Source organism: Myotis yumanensis, unplaced genomic scaffold (genome assembly GCF_028538775.1).
Source record: "Myotis yumanensis isolate MYYU_CA2020_CCGP unplaced genomic scaffold, mMyoYum1.0.hap1 SCAF_12, whole genome shotgun sequence".
NCBI classification, from domain to species: Eukaryota; Metazoa; Chordata; class Mammalia; order Chiroptera; family Vespertilionidae; genus Myotis; species Myotis yumanensis.
Genome location: NW_027223763.1, coordinates 60884956 through 60909603, shown reverse-complemented (window position 1 = coordinate 60909603; position 24648 = coordinate 60884956). Strand labels below are relative to the sequence as shown.

The 24648-nt window shown below is 41.6% G+C and overlaps 1 protein-coding gene across 3 annotated transcripts in view; it reads left to right on the top strand.

Annotated features, from left to right (window-relative positions):
- The first annotated feature begins 16422 nt into the window (after window positions 1-16422).
- MLLT3 (MLLT3 super elongation complex subunit) overlaps window positions 16423-24648 on the top strand; it is a 261682-nt gene continuing 253456 nt past the window's right edge. Inside the window, exons 1-2 of one of the 3 annotated variants that reach the window (XM_070431749.1) lie at window positions 16423-16512; window positions 18958-19138. In XM_070431749.1, coding sequence (XP_070287850.1) covers window positions 16423-16512; window positions 18958-19138 — 271 coding nt within the window. Of the gene's footprint in view, window positions 16513-17364; window positions 17553-17894; window positions 18015-18957; window positions 19139-24648 lie in introns of those variants that run through there. The other 2 variants (XM_070431750.1, XM_070431751.1) reach the window with 2 other exon arrangements.

Genomic DNA, 24648 nt, shown 5'->3' with positions numbered 1-24648 from the left:
AGAATTTTTCCATTACCCCAGATAGCTCCTTTGTGCCTCTTTAGTTAGTCGCTTCACAAGGCAGCTACTGCTCTGATTTCTATCACAATCCATTAGTTTTACATGTTCTTGAATGTCATATAAGTAGAATCATAAAGCATATATGCTTCTCTGGCTAAATTACCTTCTTTTGCTCAACATATGTTTTTGAAATGCATGCATATTGTTGAATATGTGGGTAGTTCATTCTTTTATCTTTAAAAAATATATGTTTTATTGATTTTACAGAGAGAGGAAGGGAGAAGAAGAGAGAGAGAGATAGAAACATCAATGAGAGAGAAATATTGATCTGCTGCCTCCTGCATGCCCCCACTGGGGATCAAGCCAGACCAGGACATGTGCCCTGACCAGAAATGGAACCAGGAACCTCTTTGTACAAGTGTCCATGCTCAACCACTGAGCAACACCGACCAGGCCATTAATTTTTTCTTGCACAGTATTCCAATGTAGTGTATGAATTGCTATTTGTTTATCCATTTTCAGTGCTTATGTTGGACTTATGGATTGTTTCCTGTCTATAATGATTAAAATATTTTTCCATAAGTCTTTTTATAAACATATGTTTTCATATTTCAAATGTAATAAAAATGTAGACCTTAAATATAACTGGATCATAGAATAGGTATATTTTATGTTATTGTTGGAAACGGCTAAACAGTTTTCCGAAGTATTGATACCATTTTCTACTCCACATACTAGAAATATAGGTAAGTTCTGGTTGTTCCACATCCCCACCAAATTCTGGTATCGTCAACCCTCCCCACCCCCTTTCTTTTTGTCAATCTTTTTAATGTTTGCCATTCTGGAAGTGTGACATGGTATCTCATTGCAGTTTTAATTTGCATTTCCCTGAAAGCTAAGGATGTTATGTACCTTTTCTAGGTTTCTATTCTGGAAATCTTAGGGTGTGGCCTTCATCCTCATTCTTACAAAAGGGCTGCTGGAGCTCTAGTGGTCACTTTGAATTGTTGGCAGAAAAAAGAACAAGGATCCAGGTCCTGAAGTCAGGCCTCTGTTGAGTCTTTCCCAGAAGCCCCATCTGGTGGCTTCCGCTTACATCTCATTGGTCAGAATTATGCCACACGGCCACTCCACTGGGCAAGGAAAGCTGGGAAATGCAGCTTTTAAAAGTTGGTCTTCTGCGTATCGATTGATGTCTAACAAGCCAACTCAAAACTTAGTGGCTTAAAATGAAAAAGAGTTTTTCTCACAAATGTGCCATTTGGGCAAAGCTCAGCAGAAATGGTCTGTCTCTGCTCCACACAGCAGCAGTTGATGCTGGATGTGGGCCAAGAAGACTTGAACTTGGAATGTGGTTAGAACACCTACCCAAGACCTTTTCATGTGGCTGCTTGGCTCCCCACACGATGGTGGCTGAGTCCCAAGGGTGAGAGTCCCAGGAGAGACCCAAGGGAAACCATATTGGCTTTTATGACCAAGGCCTGGAATTCATACAGTGTTACTTGCGCTGTACTCCATTCCCCATGACAACCCTGCCCAGGTTAAAGGGGAGGGAAAATAGATTTTACCTCTTAGTGGCAGAATCTAGAACAACATGTGGGATCAAAATATTGGTGTGGTCATTTAGAGGAAATACAATCTGCTACAATGGGGCATGTCATTTGCTTCCCACCAAAGTAGGGTTCTCTTAACAGGAAAAACATGGTTAATAGATAGTGGGTAGGCAAAGTAAGTTTCTGTCATGTTCCATACACATATCACACTATAATTTTTTGCTTTGCCACTGGACTGCTAGTATAATCTCTATGAGAGCAGCAGCCAGGCTTGTCAATCTTGTCAATTATTGTTTCCAGAGGGCCTAAGAGGAAATAGGCATTCAAGAAATATTTGTCAATGAATGATTATTAAACCAAGTAAAATTTTATAGAGATGATCAGTTTTAGAAAACTAAACTGTGATATAAACATTAGGAAAGAATAAAATAATTGAAATTTTAAAAGTTGCTAACCTCCAGTCTAATAAACACTTATGCTAAGGATAAAAACAAATATCCTTATTCCATCTTTTAAAATTAAAAAAACCCAGAAAACAAAATATTAACTTCTAAATTAGAAATGTGTGCACAAATCAGTTCTGTCTGATTATTGTGTGGAAGGAAGGGCCTCATAAAAAGGATAAAGCATGCTTCAGTGAGGTGATTAGGGACTACTGGCCAGTCCCTTGAGGTTTTGCACATATTTTTTCAAGTTGGTTTGGAATACCAACCATTGACCATTATTTTCTATTAGAGGTCAAATGCATGAAATTCGTGCACTGGTAGGGTCCCTAGCAGCTGCTGGCTGCCGGTGGGGTACTCTACCCCTTCCCCCCCTTTCTCCCCCTCCCCCACCTGGTGCCTGCTGCAGCTGCCCAGGGCCTCCCTCCCTTCCCTGGGCTGGCCCTGCCCCCTGGTTGAACTCTGCAATGAACTCCCAGGCAAGGAGACAATTTGCATACTATGCTTTTATTCTATAGGATTCCTGGGGACAGTTTGGAAACTGGAACCTCCCTAGTCCTTCCTGGATCAGTATTGAGGTTAAGAACTTGTTCATTTAATAAGTTTTTCATCTTTATCCTTAACAACACTGTAGGTTCAAGGGGCTTAAACTCTTTTCTGATTACTTTCTTTGATATGTTTCAATCTTTTTATTGTTTTATTAGTTTTACAATTCCTTTCCAGGAGATCTTTCAAAGTTGTTGTTTTTTTCCTGGTGCATTTAGTAACTAGTTCACCGTTGACCATGTCTTTGCATGGCACACTCCCTAGGACTCTGACTAATATTCTCACACTGTGATCTTTTTAACATGAAATCTGATTGTTACTCCCCTTCTCAAAACTCTTTCAATAGCTTTCCACTGGCACAGACAAACTTAAAGTTCTTAGCATGACATACAAGGCCCTTCAAGAGAGGTCTCCTCATCTCCCACCACTCTGCTTCCCTCAGGCTACTGAGCACCTGTGCTTTCTCGGGTCTCAGTACCTCTCCACACCACCTGCTGAGTGTCTTTCCAGGCTGAGGGGAGAATATCTGGTAAGTGTTTTCTCTCCATTTCCCTACTTTTTGTCCATGTGACAAATTCTTACCCTTCAGTCTCATCTCAGCATACACTTCTTGTGGACCCCGCCCCTGAGCTTTCCTCACAGATTGGGTGCATTTTCTTGGTCTTAGTTTGAAAATCTAAATCTGGATTAGGGACTTAAAAAAACTTTTTTTTCATAGTAAGCAGTTTTTTACTCTTCCTTCCTCTCTCCCACTTATTTTTGTAGGAGTAAGGAGATGAGGAGGGGAGAAAGGCACCCTGCTCCTCTGATGCTCCTCTCTGTACTTAGCATTGGCCAGAGAAGGAGCAGACAGGTGGAGGGTGGGGATGCTCTTATGGAATGCCAAAGTGGAAGGGGCCACTCCTTCTTGAAGCATCTTCTGAAAATTTTATTCACTCAGCTGCATCCATGTATGATTTGGGAGGTGATGGATGGCAGAAACTTGGAATGGGGGCCCTGCCAATACACTATCTTCTACCTGGCTTTCTACTGCCTACTTGCCTCCTTCACCAGCTTTTAGGGTATATTTCCCCATAACCCATGGGACACCCACCCATCTTCTCTGTTCTCTGATCACTGGCCTTGTCAGAGGGTCTTTTTTAAAAAAAATAAATTTTATTGATTTTTTACAGAGAGGAAGGGAGAGGGATAGAGAGTTAGAAACATAGATGAGAGAGAAACATCGATCAGCTGCCTCCTGCACACCCCCTACTGGGGATGTGCCCACAATCAAGGTACATGCCCTTGACCAGAATCGAACCTGGGACCCTTCAGTCCACAGGCTGATGCTCTATCCACTGAGCCAAACTGGTTAGGGCCATAGGTTCTTTTTTAGTGTGGTGGTCTCATGACAAAGCAATTACGATAATTGAGGGGAAAAGGCCAATAGACACAGACAACAAAAAGTTTCCTTCATGGTCATGGATACAGAAACTTACAGAAACAGTCAGACAAAGTAAGAAACAACATGACATGCTCCCAGTTGGATTTACAGACTTTTCAGGTTGCCATAGTTCCCACTTGTGAAGAGTGAGACATCTTTGCCATTCTCGTGGGGAATTTCCAATCTTCCCTCTGCCTGATTTTCTGGAAACGTTGCAATTACCATGTCTGCTCTACAGCTGCAAGCAATTGGTGCAAATTAACCCTAGCACATTCTGGAGTGTTTATTAGAAGACGAGGTGAGCTGAAGGTGAATCTTCCAAGTGTAGCATCTTGTAAAAGGCCCAGGTTTCGGGGTTGCTTTTGCTCGATCTATTTTTACAAATGGTGTTTCCACACTTATTAGATCAACCCTGCATTATTGTGAGGGCGAGAGCACCTTAGTGGCATGGAGTCTGGAGTCAGATTGCCAGGGTTTGAACTTTTGGGTAGCCACCCATCCTGATTTTCCCAGTACTGAAGAGTTCTACTGGGGATGCAGGACTTTTCAAAGCATACTTCCAGGCAAATTGGGACAGTGGGTCACCCTAGATCAGCGGTTCTCAACCTGTGGGTTGCGACCCCTTTGGCTGACGACCCTTTCACAGGAGTCACCTAAGACCATCCTGCATATCAGATATTTACATTATGATTCATAACAGCAGCAACATTACAGTTATGAAGTAGCAACGAAAATAATTTTATGGTTGGGTCACAACATGAGGAACTGTATTAAAGGGCCAGAAGGTTGAGAACCACTGCCCTAGATCTTTGTTAGTCAGTAGCTTAGTCACCTTCCACAAGGTACTAATCTTTCAGTGCCTCACAGTACTCAGGCCTAACACGGAGGAAATAATAGTATCTCAACCTCATGGAAGTATTATTGGGGTTAAAAAGTTAGTATTTGTAAAGTACTTATAACAGGGTCTGGCATATATAAGTGTTTATTCAATTTAAAAAAATTTAGGAAACATGTTTTACCTTGGGCATAATCTCAGTGTCCAAGCAATGCTTTCATTATCTTAGGGATTTCTAAAAGTACATTTCTCATTTATTTCCACATTTATAATACGCATATAAAAATTCTGACTTGTCAAGTTTTTACCAACTAATTTTCACATATAACAATACATACTCAAAAGTAACATTTCCATAGTAATGTTGAATGACAAAATGGTGCTATATAAAGTGATGTGAGTAGCAGGCGAAGACCCCTGATTGTGAAGAAAGTCTTCTAACCCGCTAACTCTCCTTTCTGCTCTCGAGCTACTTTATTATTTTATTTATTGATTGATTTTTTTTTGAGAGAGAGAGAGAGAGATTTGTTGTTCCACTTGTCTATGCATTCATTGGTTAATTCTTGGCCGGGGATTGAACCTACAACCTTGGTGGGATGACGCTCTAACCAACTGAGCTCCCCGGCCTGGGTGCTATTATGCTACTTTAAACAAAGCTCCATTATAACTAATATAATGTCATATGTCAATTACACCTCAATAAAATAAACCTCCATTATAGTAATTACTGTATTGCTTTAGAATTGTATTTCTATTACTACATGAAAGAGAATGTGAACGGGGTGGGATGAGCACAAAGGGAGAGACTGTGCCGCAGCTAACAGCATGAAGGGACAAGAGAGTGTAGACCAGTGGCTGGTAACATTGCACTCTTCCGCCAGAAATGAGAGACCCAGTGAGCGGGAGACTAGCCACCCTTTCTCAAATGGAGAGGAGTGGGGAATGGTGGAGAAGGCAGTAAGAAGTGTTCACTCCCACATTCTATCTAGGGAAGGAAAAGAGCGATAGATTAGGGATTTTTCTCCCTACCCACACCTTTTTGACTAAAAGCCCCCACCTTTAAAATATTTGTTAATGTTTTGAAGTGTTAATCCTTAGGGCTCAAATCTAGAGCAGTCTTCTTTTTTAAAAAAATATATTTTTATTGATTTCAGAGAGGAAGGGAGGAGAGTGATAGAGATAGAAACGTCAATGAAGAGAGAGAATCATTGATCAGTTGCCTCCTGCATGCCCTCTACTGGGGATGGAGCCTGCAACTCAGGTACGTGCCCTTGACCTGAATCCAACCCGGGACCCTTCAGTCCGCAGGCCGATGCTCTACCCACTGAGCCAAATCAGCTAGGGCTAGAGCAGTGTTCTTGACAGAGAGTGAAGTCCATGAAAACAAATATTTTAAATTAAAAGTATGATGGTTACCAGAGGGAAAGGGGGTGGAGGTGGAAAGGGATAAAGGGGGTCAAATATATGGTAACAAAGGAGATTTGACATTGGGTAGTGGGCACACAATGCAATATACAGATGATGTATCACAGAATCGTACACTTGAAACCTATGTAATTTTATTTAATGTCACCCTGATAAATTTAATTTTAAAAATATTTCACTAACACCAAAAAATAAGATCTTTAGGGGTTTTTTGAACCCCATGAATAAGACCTATAGATTCCCCCCAATTCTTCCTAAAATCATCCTTTCTTCTCCCATATGTCTTCTGCTCTATTCAGCGAGGCAGCCCAGTACCTTCCCTCCTCAGAGTCCACTCTCAATTCCTCTCTCCACTACATTTCATGCTCAAGCCTAGAGGCATTTCTTCCTACTCCACTTTTCCTATACCCCTGAGCACCTTATTATATAAATGGACTTAATTGCTTTGCTAAATTGTTGCCTCCTCCTAGGAATATCCTCATGTTCTAAATCTGTGCTGTCCTTCCAATTTGCTAGCACCATTGTGGCTACTGAGCACTTGCCACATGGCCAATCCAATTTGAGATATACTGCTACTGTACAGACACTGAATTCAAAGACTTACTACGGAAAAAAATTGTAAATTATCTCATTCATAAGTTTTATATTGACTGCATATTGAAGTGATAATATTTGAATATGTTGGTTTAAATAAAACATATTAAACTTAATTTTATCTGTTTCTTTTTCTTTTTAAAAAATGTGACTACTAGGCTATTTAAAGTTACGTACGTGGCTCATATTACATTCCTATTGAACAGTAATGTTCCCAATCAGGTCAGCAAACATTTTCTGTAAAGGCCAGAAGGGAAATATTTTAGGCTTTGTGGGCCATATGGTCCCTGTCACAGCTACTCCATTCTGCCCTTTTGGTGCAAAGAACAGCCATAGATAATAAGTAAACTAATGGGTTTTACTATGTTCCAATAAAACTTTATATGTAGACACAATAATTTGAATTTCAAATAATTTTTACGTCATGAAATATCTTGAAAAGTTTTTATTTAATTATTTAAAATTTAAAAGCTTTACTTCTTTATTTACTTGTTTGTTTATTGGTTTATTTTAAGCTCAAAAGACTTAAAGCCTGATATGACCTGCTGGCCATGGTTTGCCCACCATTGATTATCCACATCTGCTGTATAACAGCAATGGGATCCTAGGGATAAGATTATCTTTACTGCCATATAAAAGGTCTCAAGGGCTATGCCCATTGAGTAAATGAATGCAATGGACAGAGAACTGTAGGTAATTGGAGAAGGATTACCTAGTCTAATGAGGACCTGAGGTGTCTTCTGTGTTGTCATTCAGATATGTGAGCCTTGGATGGCCAGATCTTTTTTCTTTTTCAGGAGAAGGAAGAAATTCACATATTTATATTAAATTTTCCAATTACTAATTCCACCCCCCCCCCAACACACACACACACACACACACACACACACACACACACTTCTTATATAATCTTTTTTTTAAATCCTCCCCCGAGAATATTTTTTCCATTGACATTTGGAGAGAGTGGAAGGGTGGGGGAGAGACAGAAAGAGAGAAACATGGGTGTGAGAGAGGCATATCAATTGGTTGCTTCCGGCATGCACCCCGACAGGGCTGGGAATGGAGCTCTTCAACTGAGGGACTTACCCTGACCTGAGGTGCTTACCCCCCCACGGGCCTTCAGTCTGAGGGCTGATGTTCTAACCACTGAGAAAAGCCGGCTAGGGCTCTCCTAGTTTTTTTTTAAATGATTTTATTCTTTGTGAAAATGTATTCTTTCCTGAAAATGGCTTTTAAATGACTTGTAGATGAGAACTGTCATGACTCAACAAAGCCAGACTTTTAGTTTTACCGTGATTGTTTTGGAGAATAAGTACTTAGAAAACTATGCCTATTCACTGCACTGAAAGAAAAAAAAACACAATACCAACATGAAAACTGATTTGGGGATTTAAAAAATACCACTTTTGCATCTGGTTTAATGGTTACATTTGGGTGGTCTTTATTCCTAATGAAATAAATTTTTTATTAGTAGCTTAATAAAAAATTATTCTGAAATGATTTTTTGTTGCTACAAAAGAATATGATGCCTCAAATTTATTTTGGGAAGTCTGCTGTTCCTGCCAACTGGAGACAACTTCTTGATGTCAAAGAGCTTCCTTTCTGAGAAATGTGCATGGCTCAGAATTACTTATGTTTCCCAGTGTTGCCAAGTGGGCTTCTTATACCCAAGAGTTAAATCATTTTATCTTTGACATTAAGGAATAGCTGAGCCAATTTGTATTTTGGTCAATCCTTTTAAACAGAAAAAATACTCTAAGATAGATTTAATATTGTTTTGTAGCATGTTTCATATATATGTTCATATGAGTTCAATGAGCTCCTACCTCCTAACATGTAAAGTTAAATAATAAAGCCTCGGCAATTACCTTTAGATATAATTTTTCAAAGTTTCTACCCATGAAACACAAAGCCAGCTTTTCAGAGAGACTGATATGCTTAAATAGTAGAGTAGCGGGGGAAAGAATAATAAAATCAGGACCAGGACTGTTCTAACTTATCTCAACTGGAAGAATAAAGTTGGGTGCATCTTTTAGTATCCTATACTAGCGGCTCGGTGCATAAAATTCATGCACAGGTAGAGTCCCAGACTTGGCTAGAGATCAGGGCCAATCGGGGCCTTCGGGTTGCTGGCCGGGGCCTTCCTTTGTTCTGTGCCGCCCCCTGGTGGTCAGTGCACATCATAGTGAGCGATCAAACTCCCGGTCTCCCGGTCTCCCCATTGAACTCCAGAGGGGACACTTTGCATATTAGCCTTTTATATATATAGATTATATATATAGATATTACTTTTATCTAACTGTTTCTGTTTCTTTGTTATGAGGTGGGGCCACAACATTAGTAGCAAAGAAACAATTTCTGGAGGATGAGGCCCAGAAATCAGGATTTTAAAAAGATTCCCAGGTGATTCTAATGTGCAGCCAAGGTTGAGAACCACTGAACTAGAGGAATCACAACTTATTTCCATTCTTCTCAAAATAAAACAAAATTCAGAACCTTGAGTCTCAAGCTACAAACTCTGTACCAAGGTGACAAATCAAGGGAGACAAAATGATTTGGGATATTTTGTGTTGTGACCTGGAAGCTGGATTTACATATTTTTTGCTGCCATGTGAAAATGATTATTGCCTTACGGCTCAACTTCAGTTTTGGCATGTAGTCAGACCATCGCCTCAGCTCTAAATCAAAACATTACCCATACAGTGGAATCAGTACACGGTTTTAAACATAGGTTTGTATAATAGAATACAACGTCTTGATTGAAGGAAAAGTGAAGGGGACCAACATCTCCAAAAGACACTTCTGGTGCCTTTTGTTTACAGAATAACCACAGTTTGGGTAAGAACCACAGTAAAACAACTAATTAATTCAGAAACTATATGGACTACGTTATATGCAATTATCGCTGCCACACTGGGGTTGCTGAATAAAAATCAAAGTCTGTCTCTAAAAGCTTTTCCCCCAGAGTAAAAAGGATTTTTCCACAGTAGAGTTATTACATTTATAATTCCCATACATTTGTTTTGTGGTCTAGGCTGGATTTTTCTTTCTTAAAGTGGTTTGGGTTTATATTGTTTATTCATTCTTTATTTGGGGCCTGATTTTTTTTTTCTCTCCACTTATTTCACTTCTTGACCTCCCCTACCCTTGACCGACATTTGAAGGAGTGAGTGGTGCCTTTGTGCATTCTCTCTCAAGTTTGGGAAAGAAACACAGAGCTCTCTACCTGATTCCTACTTTGTGTACTCTTACCACATTCCTTTCACTGGTACCTGGTTGGCAAAAAATTCCCCATAAGGATGCTTGCTTTAAAATGAGAGCCTGAAGAACAATCTCTTAACCTGCTATTTGTTCAAAGACTGCTGTTCGGTCCTTAGACATTGTACTGGCTCTACTTGAGCAAGAAAAGCTCCTATTCCTGATTCTGAAGAGTGCTAACCTGACAGGTGTCAGAGGTAGGTGACCTTTAAAGAAAATATTCACTGAGAATAAAAGCATTAGATGGTTTCCACATGAGCCCAGGCTACTCATCCAGCTGCCCTTGAGCAATAAAAAGGGAAAGGCAGTGCATTATACGCTGGGTCAGTGATAAAAGCCATGAAAAAAATAATCTTTTTGAGTTAGACAATGCTGATATTGGCAGTCCTTGAATGCTATTAAAAAAAAACCCACACTTCTTTTTGAGAAAGGCTTAATGGGGCACAATTAAGCGGTCTGTAGAATTGAATGACCTTTAAATTGCTGTAATCTCATGAGAGAAACCGCTCACACACAGCATCTACTTTTGAAGAAACATTCACATGAAAATATTATCACTAATTCAGCAGGGCATGCCAAACCCATGTCCTGTGTCTTGCTCCCTTTTGGCGCCCTTCATTGCCAGAGAAAAGCTGAGATCACCCACAGATACAGACCTCAAAGATGTCAGCCAACCAGATGCCATCACTCTATTATAGTTTTTTTAAAAATTATTTTTGATGGTGAGCAGAAAGGGAAAATATAAAGCTTCAAATGCCTCCTCAGTCCTAACCTTCTGTCTTCTCTTTAAAATAAAATCCTTTATAATATTTTCTTCTTCCCATTTTCCCTACTTTTATCCTTGTTAAGCAATTTTTTTTTTCAGAAATAGAAAAGAATACTATTGAAGAAAATTTACTGAACTGTGACTTCAGAAATTAGTTCTGAATCTTGAGGATCCGTTTTTCTCCTAGAAGGTATATTTTGAAAAATAAATCTACAGAGAGGTTATACAATGATCACATCTACTCATTTTCTTTATCTCTCTTTTCTATCTCAAGTTATATTTATATGTAACCTTACATATTCATTATTTTGGCTGATATACAATACTTCAGAGTAAGTTATAGAGATTACGACGCTTTCCTAAACACTTCAGTATGTATTTCCTAAGAACTAGGAGAATCTCCCGTGTAACCACACTACCATCAGCATATCCGGTTAATAAAACCTTGGTATTATCGTATCATCAATATATGGCACATATTTGAATTTCCTTAAGCTGATTTTTGTTTATATGTTTGTTTTTGGATCTAGAATCCAGTTAAGTATTAAGCACTATGGTTAGTTGTCATGTTTCTTTAGTTGCTTGAACATTTCCTCACTTTTTTGGGGGGTGGGGGGTGGGGGGGGGTGGGAAGAGGTTGTTGCTTATATTATTGATATTTCAAGAATCCAGGGCAGTTGTCTTGTAAAATGTCCCATGTGACCTGGATTTGTGTGGTTTCTTTCTCACAGATTCAAACGCCTTTGGCAGGAATACTACACAGGTGACGCTATGTGGCTTTTATCACATCACCTGAAGAGGCACGTGATGTCAGCTCTTCCCACTACTGGCGATGTTAAGTTTAACCACTTGGTCAAGTGGTGCCACTGGGTCTTCACTGTAAAGGCACTTTTCTCCCTTTGTAATTGATATGTAATCTGTGGAGAGATGCAATGAAGCATTGCATCATTGTGAATAATGTATTTTCCAAAAATCTTTCACTTTCCATACGTCCAGCATGCTGTATATTGATGAGCCCTGACTAAATCTATTGCTACCTTAGTGACTATAAAATAATGATTTTTAAGTTCTAGGATCCCTTTTATATATATTGATATTTTTCTGTAAGGAGAAGCTTTCGCTTTTACCTGCTTGTTATCTTTTTAAAAATATCATTATGGACGCAGATTCTTTTTAAGACTCAAGTTGCCCCAAGTTTAACCACTGGAGCCCTTGAAAATGGAATTTTTGATTTGGGAAAACTCTCAGTAGTTGCTTGTGAGCATAGTAAATAATTTCATAATTTCAACAATCTTTTTTTTTTAAGTTAGGGTAACTGCCGATGTCATGACTAAATCTTTTTTCTAAAGTAGAGATACAGGGGAATAACAAGGGTTTATTGTTATGTGCTTAATAACATCTTTCATTTTTTGTAACAACCTGTCAACTCCAAGGTAATAATTGTGAAATGCCTTGAAATAAATGAGAGTGTTAAAGACATCCTATATTTGTAGCCTGATTTCAAAGGACCAGGAAGAGTGGCTGACCTTCAATGGAGAGCCAATAAAAGCTAATTGAATACAATGAATTAATAGTAAAACCAAAATGTCAAAATCATGAAACATAAGCAAAGCAATTGAAATAATATATGTTAAGGGTCTAATTGTATGGAAATAAGTAAAGCTCTTTTGCTTTTCATAAGTGATTTTTATCTCCTTGTTACAACTTGAAATTTCCCCAAATTGCTACCACTACAGTTAGAAGACAGCCTTTCACTAACATTCCTGTATTCAATTTCATAGAAAATACATCATAGAACTATAATTATCAATCGCCTCTAGAAGTTCTTTTGATTCAGCACTGGTAAATGATTATTCCTTTTTTTTCCCTATCAATTTGTATTGCTTCCTAGATTAATAGTTTTTTGTTGTTGTTGTTTTTTGCCAAAGCGTTCTATCTCTTAATGAAAGTTTGAAAGTGGGGTCCAAAAGAGATAGGATGAGCTAATAAACTTCTCTATGAGAAAAAATAGAATGGAAACTGACAAAAAGATGTAATCGTGTGCATTTTCTTCCTTCCTTCCTTCCTTCCTTCCTTCCTATCTATCTATCTACTGATTCTAACATAAATTTACATTTAAAAAATCCTACACATAAATTGTGTCATTGTAGATTATCTACAAAGTGGACATTATACTCATGGATTACTCAGAACTGACTATAAATACTTTAACCCAATCAGGACACTTGATCTTACCAGAAGGTAGTAAATCACTCACTTCTTAGAGGCTTAGTATTATTTTCAAACTACTGTTCAGACCATTTAATAAACCGAAGGAAGTAATTTTTACTTCCTAAGTTTCCATCGCAGTCTTAATTGAAGTTTTCCCTGTCTATATTAGTTCATAGGCCTGGTATGCTATTTTTCCATTTTTACAGCATAAGGAAAAATATAGTCTATGATTTTAGGATAAAGTGATTATTTTAACTTTCCATTCATAATATATAAATGGGAGCAGAGAAATCATATATAAAAACAGAATTTCCACTGAAAATCAAGAAAGTCACATCATTATTAAAAATAGGAAATTGGGCAGTAGACTTTGAAGAGTTGCCAGATATACATAAAGATATAGTAAAATGGTCTACTTTTTAGATAGTTTTACAGTAAGCAGTTTCAATTTAATACAGGGTGTCCCCAAAATTGTCCATGTACTTTAACAGCTAATAACTCAATTTTGAAAATGAAATGTATTTTAATAAACACTGCCTTTGTAATTATATAAAGTGTGTGTATACATTATTGGGGGGACACTCTATATGTATTTTACCTATAAATAAATATTTGACTGGCATTCTCATATATTTTAGGAAGACCTTATCAATCATACTGTATCAACTTTTCTCCAATACTTATCTTGTTTCATATTGTTGGTCTTACAAAATATCCTTGATTAATTTTAAGGCCTTTAGGTGCTATTCATTAAATTAGAGATACAGCCCACTAAAGTATAAAGCATGGCGGAGGCACTCTTATCTTCTGAATGTATAAGTGCATTGCTTAAATTTCAAATAGGGAATAATTTACACATGAAGAGGCTCTGGTGTTTAAAAAAGCTTTGTGTATTTCTTATCTCTGGAAATAGTCCTGCCATTCTTATATTCTTATAGCCTGACTCTGTGCCTGGCACATGAATGAACACATGGGTGAAGTACACAGAAAAAGTATACCATTAATTACTCTGAGTATGATATTTGCAAGATATCTGGTTAGTGTCTGTCCCATTATCATCACCCCACCCCATGCATGAGCAATGGTTATTTTTTTTTTTTTACTAATTTGATTGAGTTCATACATCAGTAATCTATCACAACAAATAAATAGATAAAATTTTAATAGGAAAAAACAGTTGCTTCTTTACACCATAGTTTCTCTTTAAAGGCATTATTTTGTGCTAGAAACATCCAAACTTTCCTCAACTTCCAAACTAAACAAGACAATTGCAAGTAAAAAGGCTGGAGCCAAAATGAGGGTGATGGTGATGGAGTGATCAGGAGTTCAGATCTGTCCCACACATTGTCCTCTTTTACTCTTCATCAAACATTTCATTTGCTATAACGAGGTCAATTGCTTTTGTTTCCTGTTCCTCAAAACTAGCCCTATGGTGCTTCATATTGTGCTGTCCTACAGTACACATTTTTGGTAAGATAATTGCTTTTTTGGATAGACAGATGGTTTTATCTCTCATCACTTCCATGTTTAATATTTTTGGTATTTAGTATGGAAAAGGTTTGCCTTAAAATTTATTTGCAAAATAGTATCGACAATTACATTGTCAAGTACTCAAAGGGTTGTTTCACATTTGTACCGCATTTAAAGTGCAAACGTCTTCAGATATGCTCAATACAAAATTAACCTGTTATTATTCTCTTTTGATTGTTTTTAATTAATAGTCAGCTTGTTATAATGTTATAAATAATAACTTGACAGACTGGCATAAATTTACCCAAAAGTTGAATCTATTCTAGGGTATTCAGGATTATTTATTTATTTTCTTCTCGCCCCACTCCTGGTCTTTTTTGTTTTAAAAGAGGTCACATAAGGACGTCGGTGGAAGGGCTCTGTGCGCCATCTACTGACGGAATCTATATTTCCAGGGGCGGAATAATGAGAATTACCCCTACATTCGGTCTTTAAAGCATTCTTCTAGAAAGGAGGGGCAATGGGAAAAGACCCTCTCTGACTCTATGACTTGTTGGTGACTCCTGGAATAAATCTGAATTCAGCAAACGCATAATACAAAAAGGAGACATCAGTTCCTCAGCGTGAGCACAAGTTATAAGAGAAAGTTTCAAGAGAAGTTAGTCAAACCCTGAAGTTAACTTACAATAAAAACAGGATTTTTGTTTTTCACCTGTGTGGTGAGCTGCTCTGGCTGCCTCCTGGTTGCCGCCCTTATAGAAAATGGCTTTGCTAATGGCACCTCCAGACGGCCATCAGTTTCCAATCTGATTACACCAAAGGGCTTCTTTCCAATTTGATTATTTTATAAAAAATGCAATAATGCTTAGTAAGCAGGTCCACCCTTTCTGTCGCTCCTAACACCCAGCTTGCCTACGTGTATATATATTTAGTCCTCATATGCATGCACAGACACCTACAGGTGCATGATATGTATCCGTGTACATGTAGGTCAGACGAGAAATCTAAGCCCTTAGATTAAAATGCTTCTCCCTCTGTCGTTCTCTCCACTCTGTGCTAAATTTCAAGAGAGAGATGGGAGAAGTTGGGGTCCTTAAGCCAGAGAAGTTTTCTTGGTTGTAAGTGGAGGATCTGATTCGGGTTGCTGTTATTATTATTATTATTTGCGAGCAGCTGGGAGGGCTGGAAATTAACAAATAAGACCCCGGATGCTCCAGGTAGCCTTCCTCCCGTTACACTCCTTCCCGTTACACTACTCTCTAACCCAAGGGCCAAGACGACGTGCTTTTGTGGTTGTTATGAAAGAAAAATGAAAAGAAAGCAAGAAAGGTGAGCCAGAAAGAAGAAAAGAAGCAAGTAAAGCGCGAAGGTTGGGAAAAGAGTATGAAGCCAAAGGAAAGATTCAGAAAGAAACTGGAAAGCGAGGGGGGGAAAGGGGGGAGAAAAGAAAGAAGATCAAGGCGGCAGAAAGGGAGCTAGGGAGATGCAAGGATCTTTACTTAACGAACCTAAGTTACACCCATCTTTCACTTTCAAATCAGTTGTCTAGATCTTATCCGTTTCCTTTGTAAAGGTTGTCTGCGTTGCTAAAGGAAGCTAGTCAGTATTCCTCCCCCCGCCCCACGCGTGGCGGAGCTGTTCCATCCCCGGCCGCGGAGACCAAACAACCCGAGTGGGGACGTTGCAGGCGCGCGCCTCCGGGAACACTTCCGCGACTGGTTGTCACTCGGGGAACCTAACCGGATTAAGACGCAGAGATGGGATTACGTTGGTTGTCACCAATACGCCTAAAGAGTAGAATCCAATTGATGCACATTACAGTCAGTAGACACTTGATCTGATATTTTAAGGCTCCCAGTTGCCCCTCGCTTCCTCAGAGGACAAGCCTCCGCGTTCTGATGCAACCCGGCAGGTTGAAAGGAGGGAAAACATCCCGAAGGAAACCACTCCAAGCACCCTCCCGGAAGGTCTGCACCCGGCGCGCCCAGGTATTTCGCCTTCACCTGGGCACGGCTTTGGGATGCCTCCCCGCCGTGGACTACCGACTCGGGAGGCGTTCCCTTGGAAGGAAACAGCATTCTCCTTTCTCCCTGGTCCATTTCATCTTTGTCGTTTCCGTGGCGGTGGCGGTGGCAGAGGCAGATGGGTGGGGAGCGCGGGGGCCGGCGCCTGTGAGTGGATGGGAAGGGGGCCAGGGGATTGTTGCCGGTTATAACAGTCTCAGCGATCGCTCATTCCTGCTTATTTGTAGGGTGGTATTTCTCTGGCTCAGCCCTTCAATAAGTTTGTTTGGGTGAGACTTCTTGCCTTGTCAGCACAAAACCACAAAAAGACGTGGTGGAAAGTAAGAGAAAGCCCCTCCCTCCCTCCAGCGTGCTAACTAACGCCAAACACTTGATTTAACACCCCTTCTCCGGCTGCTGGGGGCTCTGGGCAGTGGCTACATTCCAGCAGTTTTAATCCGTTTTTTATTGTAGGGCGAAGGGAGTTTACACATGGGCAGGGGTGGCTCCCCAGCTGGCCTCTCCCCCCACTCCAACGCCCCCTCCCCGCCCCGCCCTCCTCGCCACCCTGCGCACCCCACCCCCAGCGGGAACCTGTTACTTTAAGCGGGGCGTTCCAGTGCGGCGCGGCCGGCTGCCGGGTTTCGGGAGGCGGCCGGCGATTGGCTCTTTCGAGCTCCCCCTGGCTCGCTCGCTCGGCCTCCCCGCGCGCTCCGCCCTCCCTCCGCCCCGAGAGGCTGGGAGCCCGGGTGCCAGCCGCCACGGCGCATGCTCCGGAATCTCATCCTCCGGCCCCGGAGCTGCTGCTGCCGCTGCTGCTTTTGCTTTTGGGGCTGAGTTTAATAACCCAGCGAGCGAGCGAACGCGGGGGGAAAAAGGCAGAGAATGTCCGCCATCTACCCTCTGCTCCTGGGCGCGCTCTCATTCATAGCAGCCTCTTCATGAATTACAGCTGAGGGGGGCGGGGAGGGGGGTACCTCACAACACCCCAGCAAACCTCCGAGCCCCCAGGCATGGCTAGCTCGGTAAGTACATGCAAAAATAATAATAAAAGATCCCCCCACCCCCCGCCTTTCCTCCCTCGCCCCGTGCCGCCACCGCAGCCCAGACAGCGCCAGCGCTCAGCGGTTTCAATTAGAAAATGTTGGTATGGTTTGCAGGGAGCTGCTGCCTCTCCCTCAGCCTCGGCTCCCCTCCCTCCACCCCCCCCCCCCCCACGGCGCGCGCGCGCGCGCACACACACACATTCTCTCTCTCTCTCTCTCTCTCTCTCTCTCCCCCCCCTCCACCCTCCGCGCCTCCTCCCTCCTCGCCTCTCTTTGCAATCGCAAGAAGCGCACTCTCGCTCACACGCGCGCACTCACACACACTCACACACGGTGGAAGGAGGCGAATAATAACTCAGCCATATTTCAGCCGCCGCCGCCGCCGGGAGCCGCGGGCACAGTCCGGGGACGCGGTGAGCAGCCTCGGCGGCCGCTACGATGGTGCGTTCTCCGCGGCGCGCGTGTGTGAGCCGGAGTGTGCGGGCTGACAGCGGCGGGGCCGCACGCAACTTTGCCCCCGCGCGGGGCTGCGCGCAGCCCAGGCTCCGTGGCTGTCCGCCCGCCGCCCTGCCTTTCTGAATTTCATTTTTTTTGGGGGGGGGGAGGTGGGAGGTACTTTGGGGCCACTTTGGCTCTTGGAAGTGTGTTGCGGGGGCTCCGTTAGGATGGCCTCGCCGATCGCGTGGGGCTCTGCGCTGGAGGGTGCGGGGTGCCTTAAGTTATGGATGCCTCGGCGTGTTCCTGCGTGCGTGCGTGCGTGTGTGTGTGACCAGGTCTCATTTTTGTTGTGCACGAACCCCAGGATAGGAGCACGGGAGTTTGTGCCCATCGGCGGAGGCTGCCTGTAGTTTCCATTCAGCCTGGCACAGCGCTCCACACGCACGCACACACACACGTACACAAAGACTTCCTCGGCGTGTGCCTGTCGCCCCGGTACTTTCAGGGAGGGGGCTCGCCCGAACCCCCTTCCGAGTCCCGGCTACCTCCCCTCCCACGCCGGGAAACCGCCCCGGCATCGTCTCCGAATCGTCTTCTAATTTGTTTCCGATGCATTTGTTGTCGTGCTGGCCGTGGCTGAGTGTGCTTTTCCCTCTTCCCCCAGACCCCGGACCCCCTTCCTAATGGGGGTAACATTCCGTTACAATGCAGGCCGGTGTCGATGCTGGGCCCGGGGCGCCTGGGGCCGGGCGGGCCGGTGGGGTGTCTTTGGGGGTGTGGAGTGTGCGCGCCCACGCGCGTGAAACGTGGATGCAGAGGACACCGCCGTTGCCTTTTATGTGCGTTTCCAGGAGGGAAGGGGGGAAAAAATGTCAGGCGCAATGTGCAGGGTCGAACGGGTCGCCTTCCTGTCGTTCACGGCTGTCTCTCCTCCCGCTGCCCGCAGTGTGCCGTGCAGGTGAAGCTCGAGCTGGGGCACCGCGCCCAGGTGAGGAAAAAACCCACCGTGGAGGGCTTCACCCACGACTGGATGGTGTTCGTGCGCGGCCCGGAGCACAGTAACATCCAGCACTTTGTGGAGAAAGTCGTCTTCCACTTGCACGAAAGCTTCCCTAGGCCAAAAAGAGGTAGGGCTCGAGTACAAAAGGAGCTCGATAAAAAATGTCTTTGCCGGCGGAGGGAACAATCGCTCGGCCCGGCGGTCCCCTGCCCCTCTCCCAGCCTCTCTCCCCCGCCCCCCCCCCCCCCCCCCCCCCAGTCGCGCTCGCCCTGCGGAGCCTTGGGACCCGGGTGCGCGGCGCCGCGCTGGCGAGGTCCGGGCTCCCGCCTGTGCAGGCAGCTTCGGCTGCGAGAAAGTCACCGAAGAGAAAGCACCGTCAGGTGTCGAGTGTTTATTCATCCCAAGCCAGCCCTCACCGGTCCTCTGGGGTTAGCCGCGGGTTCTGTGGGAAAGGTGCAATTAGTCGTTGGGTGTGGGGAGTGGGACTGGAGGGAATAAACAGCTTGAGCTCCTCCCCCCGCCCCCCCCAAGAAATGGGTGACTTACCTGTGTTATTGGCAGAGAATGTATGGGACGTAGTTATTATTCCTTCTGGAGAAGTCGCCTCTCTTTGGGGTCTTCTCTGCCTTCCTCCCTGTATAGGAGGCATTGAGTAGCCAGTTGTCACAGACTTTTCCTTTTGTGGATTAGCCACCCCCAGCCTACACGGTCAAGATTTTATGTTTAGTTGGAGGGTTTACTCATCCACAGTCCCCAATGGCACTTAACTGCTCATTTGATTTTGAACAACCTTCCGAAATGAAATGTCTGCCCGGTGTGACCTGCAAGGGAAGCGGGTCCCTGCAAAGGTCCAGCCTAAGTTTTCAGAGGAACGATGTTTTGTCCGGTGTTTCAGTCCCTCCCCACCTTGGTTTTTAGCCTTGGTCTCTAGTTTGCGTAATCCTGCTGAGCCCTGGGTTCCCAAACATTTTCCAGAAAGGATAAGACAGTCTTGAAGAAAAGAAACCGGGTGTTCTTTTAAAAGAAATTGAGAGCGAGTTTGAGAAATCCTGATTTCTATTCCCCACCGCCTCTGGAAAGCTACTGTCTGGTTGTTTTAGTTGGATTAGTGGAGGCAACAATGTAAATACAATAAGGTGCTTTGTTTGTGAGCAGGTTTATTTATCTAAGTGGACACAATGGTTAGTAGTTATCCTCCATTTGATCCGTAATCTTTATTGGCATCTAGAACTCCTGCAGCTTCTTAGGGTCACATCATAATAAATCCATTCTGCTTAGAGTTACGTGGAAATTATTGAACATTCCCGGGGCGGAATAAAGAGAAATGCTGTGTGCCTTAGAGGTGGTAGAGGCTTGTGTTAATGCTTACTTTTGTTTCCAGAGCTCATGTACTGCGATGTAGGATGTATGTTTTGCCTTTAGTGGTCTGTTTTATAGTTCCTTTTGAAAACTTGAATAGTAGAATTTGATGGGCTCTGCTGGATGGTTGATAAATGAATCCAGCTTCTAATAGATAGGGGGGAATATGCATGGCCTATAGGGAAAGACATTTAGATTTTGCTAGCATTTTCTATCGAAATAGAGCCAGGGATATTATATTCACATTTCCTCAAAACTGTGATAAGGATGAGTATTGTCAAGTTTCTGTCACTCTAAGAGATTGAGTATGATGCCTCTTGGAATCTCCCTCTCCCTTTTCCATGTGCCCATAGAGCCACTGCAGAGGAATTTAAACAAAAGAAACCATCTTCTAAGATCCCTGGTACACACTATTATGACTGTTTGGCTGCTATTCACTTCGAGGTGAAATAATACTTAACAAAAAAAAAAAAAACAACCACGTTTATTGAATCAGGGAAACTAAGTCAGTTGGAAGAGGATGTGTAGCTCTTAAGATAACTTTGTTTAGGTGCCTTAACAATCTACAAATTGGCATTATGCAATTAAAGATGCTCAACCTCCCCTTATTTCACTACCATTCTCTGCTTCAGTGGGTGTGTGTGGTGATGTGGCTGGCCCTTTATTCCCCATACCTAATGGTTTTCTGTCCAGCCTGGGGGCATGTGAGGGTGCTGCCCACACAGCCCACACCTGGGAGTTGTTGCTAGGGGTGGTAAGCCACTTGGTAATACCATGTCTTCCCAGATGTCTCTGGTGAGATGTCAGCTTGTTCGTTGGGCCCTTCGATTTTCATTCTCAACTGTGGAGTTTCTTTACGTAGTCTATAAGCCATTGTTTTAAAATGTTTATTTTTGGATTTTTATTTGTATGTGTGCTTCCCATGATGTGACAAGTCCTGGGAAAAATGCCAGCTTACATAGCCCAGGAGAGACCTTGTCATACAGTAATTACACATGATTCAGATTGCAAGGGAAGGTTTCCCTGTTCATTGGGAATAGTTGTAAATTCATTTAACACCAAACACACCACTTAATCCTGGGACTCATTTTTTGGCCTATAATGTCTTTCAAACTGATAAGAATAGGCACAGAATAAGAATGCCAGGCATTTCTAAGTCGACTTCTGTACCTCTTACGGTGCTATATTTGCGATATTATAGACCTGTAAGTGTTAGGATCGAAAATGGGAGAAACTACAAAAATGGCTTTGTCAAAAATCTGAGTCACAAAATACTTAAAGGGAATGCACATATTCTAAACTCTGAATGGCTATTAATAAGTTACGTCACTTTCACTATATATGGTAGCAGATAAACAGAAGTGGACCTTAGCACTGAGGATGAGCCCCTTAGCCACGAAGATGGAGGAGTCCTTAGTTTTATAAATCTTTGGTTTGAAAAAGTGAATTAATTTTCAGGTTGATTTCCTTTATTTCACAGTAATATTATGAGAACTTGTAGAGGAAGAAATTATAGTACCATCAACTTGTTGCCCAATGAGAATTACATATGCTATTTCAGAATTGAGCTAATTGGACTTGATTTAATGAGGTTTTACTCTGTCCCAAAGATGTATTGGAGACTTTCAATTTTAAAACTACTAACACAAAGTCGAGAGAGAGAGAGAGAGAGAGAGAGAGAGATTGATTTTGATGAAATGATGAAACATAGAGTATCCAGAATAGGCAGGTCAGAGTATAATGCATTTTAAAACCGTCTACTTGATAAAAAGACCGTATCTTGTTAGTACCAAAGATTTATAATAGTCTGATATGACTAAAATGAATAGTCACATTCAAAACATTTCATTTAAAATATTAATGTTTTCATTTTCAGTATGATGTGAATTTGAATGAACTTTCTTTTCAATTACAGCCATCCTTACTATTACAATCTGTTCCGCTGACATTTATGATATGAAATCTGTTGCTTATTATTTTATGTAAGCTAATTTGGCCAGTGGTATGAATTGATAGCTTTTTATTTGTAGCCTTAGTCCTTTGAGTGGGCAGATAAAGCATAATAAATCCACATTTATAACTTTCCTTTGATTTAAGTGTTTGACCCAGCTTTACTGCGTCGTTCTGATTTGTGTTCTGAAATAATTTGAATAACTTTTTATCAGGGTATCTAAAATTCGAGGGTTTACTAGTTGCAGATATTGTATGCACCTGGTGTATTTTCTCTTTTGAGGTATTTAAAAGGTGTAAGGAAAAATAAAGATGGAAAACTATACTGATAGAGTCAGTGAGTGTTATAAGATTTGTGTAGAGTTCTGTATGGAATTAAGATGACCAGTGAAAACAGTTTTATTACTTGGCATTTTGAAGCAACGTAAGTGTAATTTTCTAAGGCACCCGAAAACTCAGTTGCTGGAGGAACTCTCATGTGGTATTAGTGAGAATGTAAATTGGGCACAGACATGTTGGAGGGCATTTGGCAAAATCTAATAAGATTGTAAACATTTATACCCGTTGACCCAGAATTTTACTTCTAGGAATTTTTTTTTTAACAGAAATGGCTTCACAGCTACACAAAGGCACATCATTTTTCTTGTGACTGTTTTTTAATAGTAAGCCATAAGGGGGACCTCAACTGAGTAGGAATAAATGATGGTAATCTATACAAAAAGAGGTAAATCTCTTTGTAGGTGCAGGAAGATCTTCAAGATAAATTAAGTGAAATAAGGCTAGTTACTAAATCAGTGTGATCCATTTAAAAATGTGCTTAACCAGATAAACACATTTATGCGTGTATGTATATAAGTAAAACTCCTATCAATAGTTTTCTCAGAGGGTGCCGAAGGCGCTGGTGGTGATGGGGGTTATTTTTTGCAGTGTTTGATTTTTCGAAAAAGTTAATTCTATATATTTAAAGCACTCCAATGAGCAGTCATGATGCTTTAAGACTGAAAGTCAAAGAGTAAAGACCCAGTATAGAACATTGCCTTTTAAACAAGGATTAACATGTAGCTATCTAAAAGTGATCTTGAACTATCTTGAATTGCTCAGTGGTGAGGAGTTAAGTTTAGGACTTGTATTCAAATGCTGATTTAAGAGATGTTTGGTGTGATCCTGAGCAGGTCACCTCTGTGTCTTTTTCTCATTTGTGTCCTCATTTGTGTGAAGGGAATGATGATTGAACAGAACCAGTACCTCAGAAGTTGATTGAATATGAATCAGGTGTTCTCAGATTTATTGGTCTTCAGATCCCTTTACACTTAAAAGTTGAGGACTCCAAAGAGCTTTTTCTGTGCAAGTTTTATCTATTAATATTTACCGGATTAGATATTAAAGCGGAGACATTTTAAACAAATTCTAAAACAGAAGAAGAGGAAAAAGAGTGACATTGTTTTATTTTTGTGTGTCTCTTTAATGTTTTGTTTAATAGAAGACAACTGGATCCTCTTATGTGCTTCTATGTTCAGTCCGATGTGTTATCACATGTCATTGTAGCTTCTGGAAAACTCTGCTGTACACTCAAGAGAGAATGAGAGCGAAAAAAGGCAACTAATGTCTTAGAGTTGTTATGAAAATAATTTTAACTTTGCCAATCCCTGGAAAAGGTCTTGGGGATCCCGGGGTCCCCAGACTACACTTGGAGAACCTCTAGTATAAAATATTCAGCATACAACCTGGCACATATAAACTGCCCTCTTAATATGTGGAAGCTGATTTTTAAAAACCATTGTTGCTAACAAAACATTCATTTAATGGAAAGAGAAAAGGTAAATCTTCCAAGGCATTTGCCTGGGTAAATTCCAGTGTAACAATTATCTAAGAATATTTTTCAGAAAAGGAAATCCCAAACTTTGGTTTTACTGGATATATTGTATACTTAATATCCATCCTGTGCAGCCCATTTTATACTGTGTTATCTGTGTTCTGTGGAAGCCTTTTACATCTATTATTTTAGGGGACCCTCTATAGCATGACCTTTGTGAGGTAGACAGGGTAGGGGTATCAATGGGTTTCATAATTTTACCTTAAAGATCCTTTGTTCCTTCTCTTGGTTCCTTGAAGTGTTCTTCCAGTGGCCTTCCATGGACCAACCTTAGCCCTTCCGCTCTCTTTTCTGGTCATTTATTACAGATGACTCCTACTTAACACAGCTTTTATAGTTCTAAGATGGGGAATTTTTTTTTTTTTAATCTCTTAGTGACTTAAGTTTTCAAAAGAGAACTTGCAGGGGGGAGACGTTAAATACAATTATACCAATTGCAAAATTAAGCAAGGACT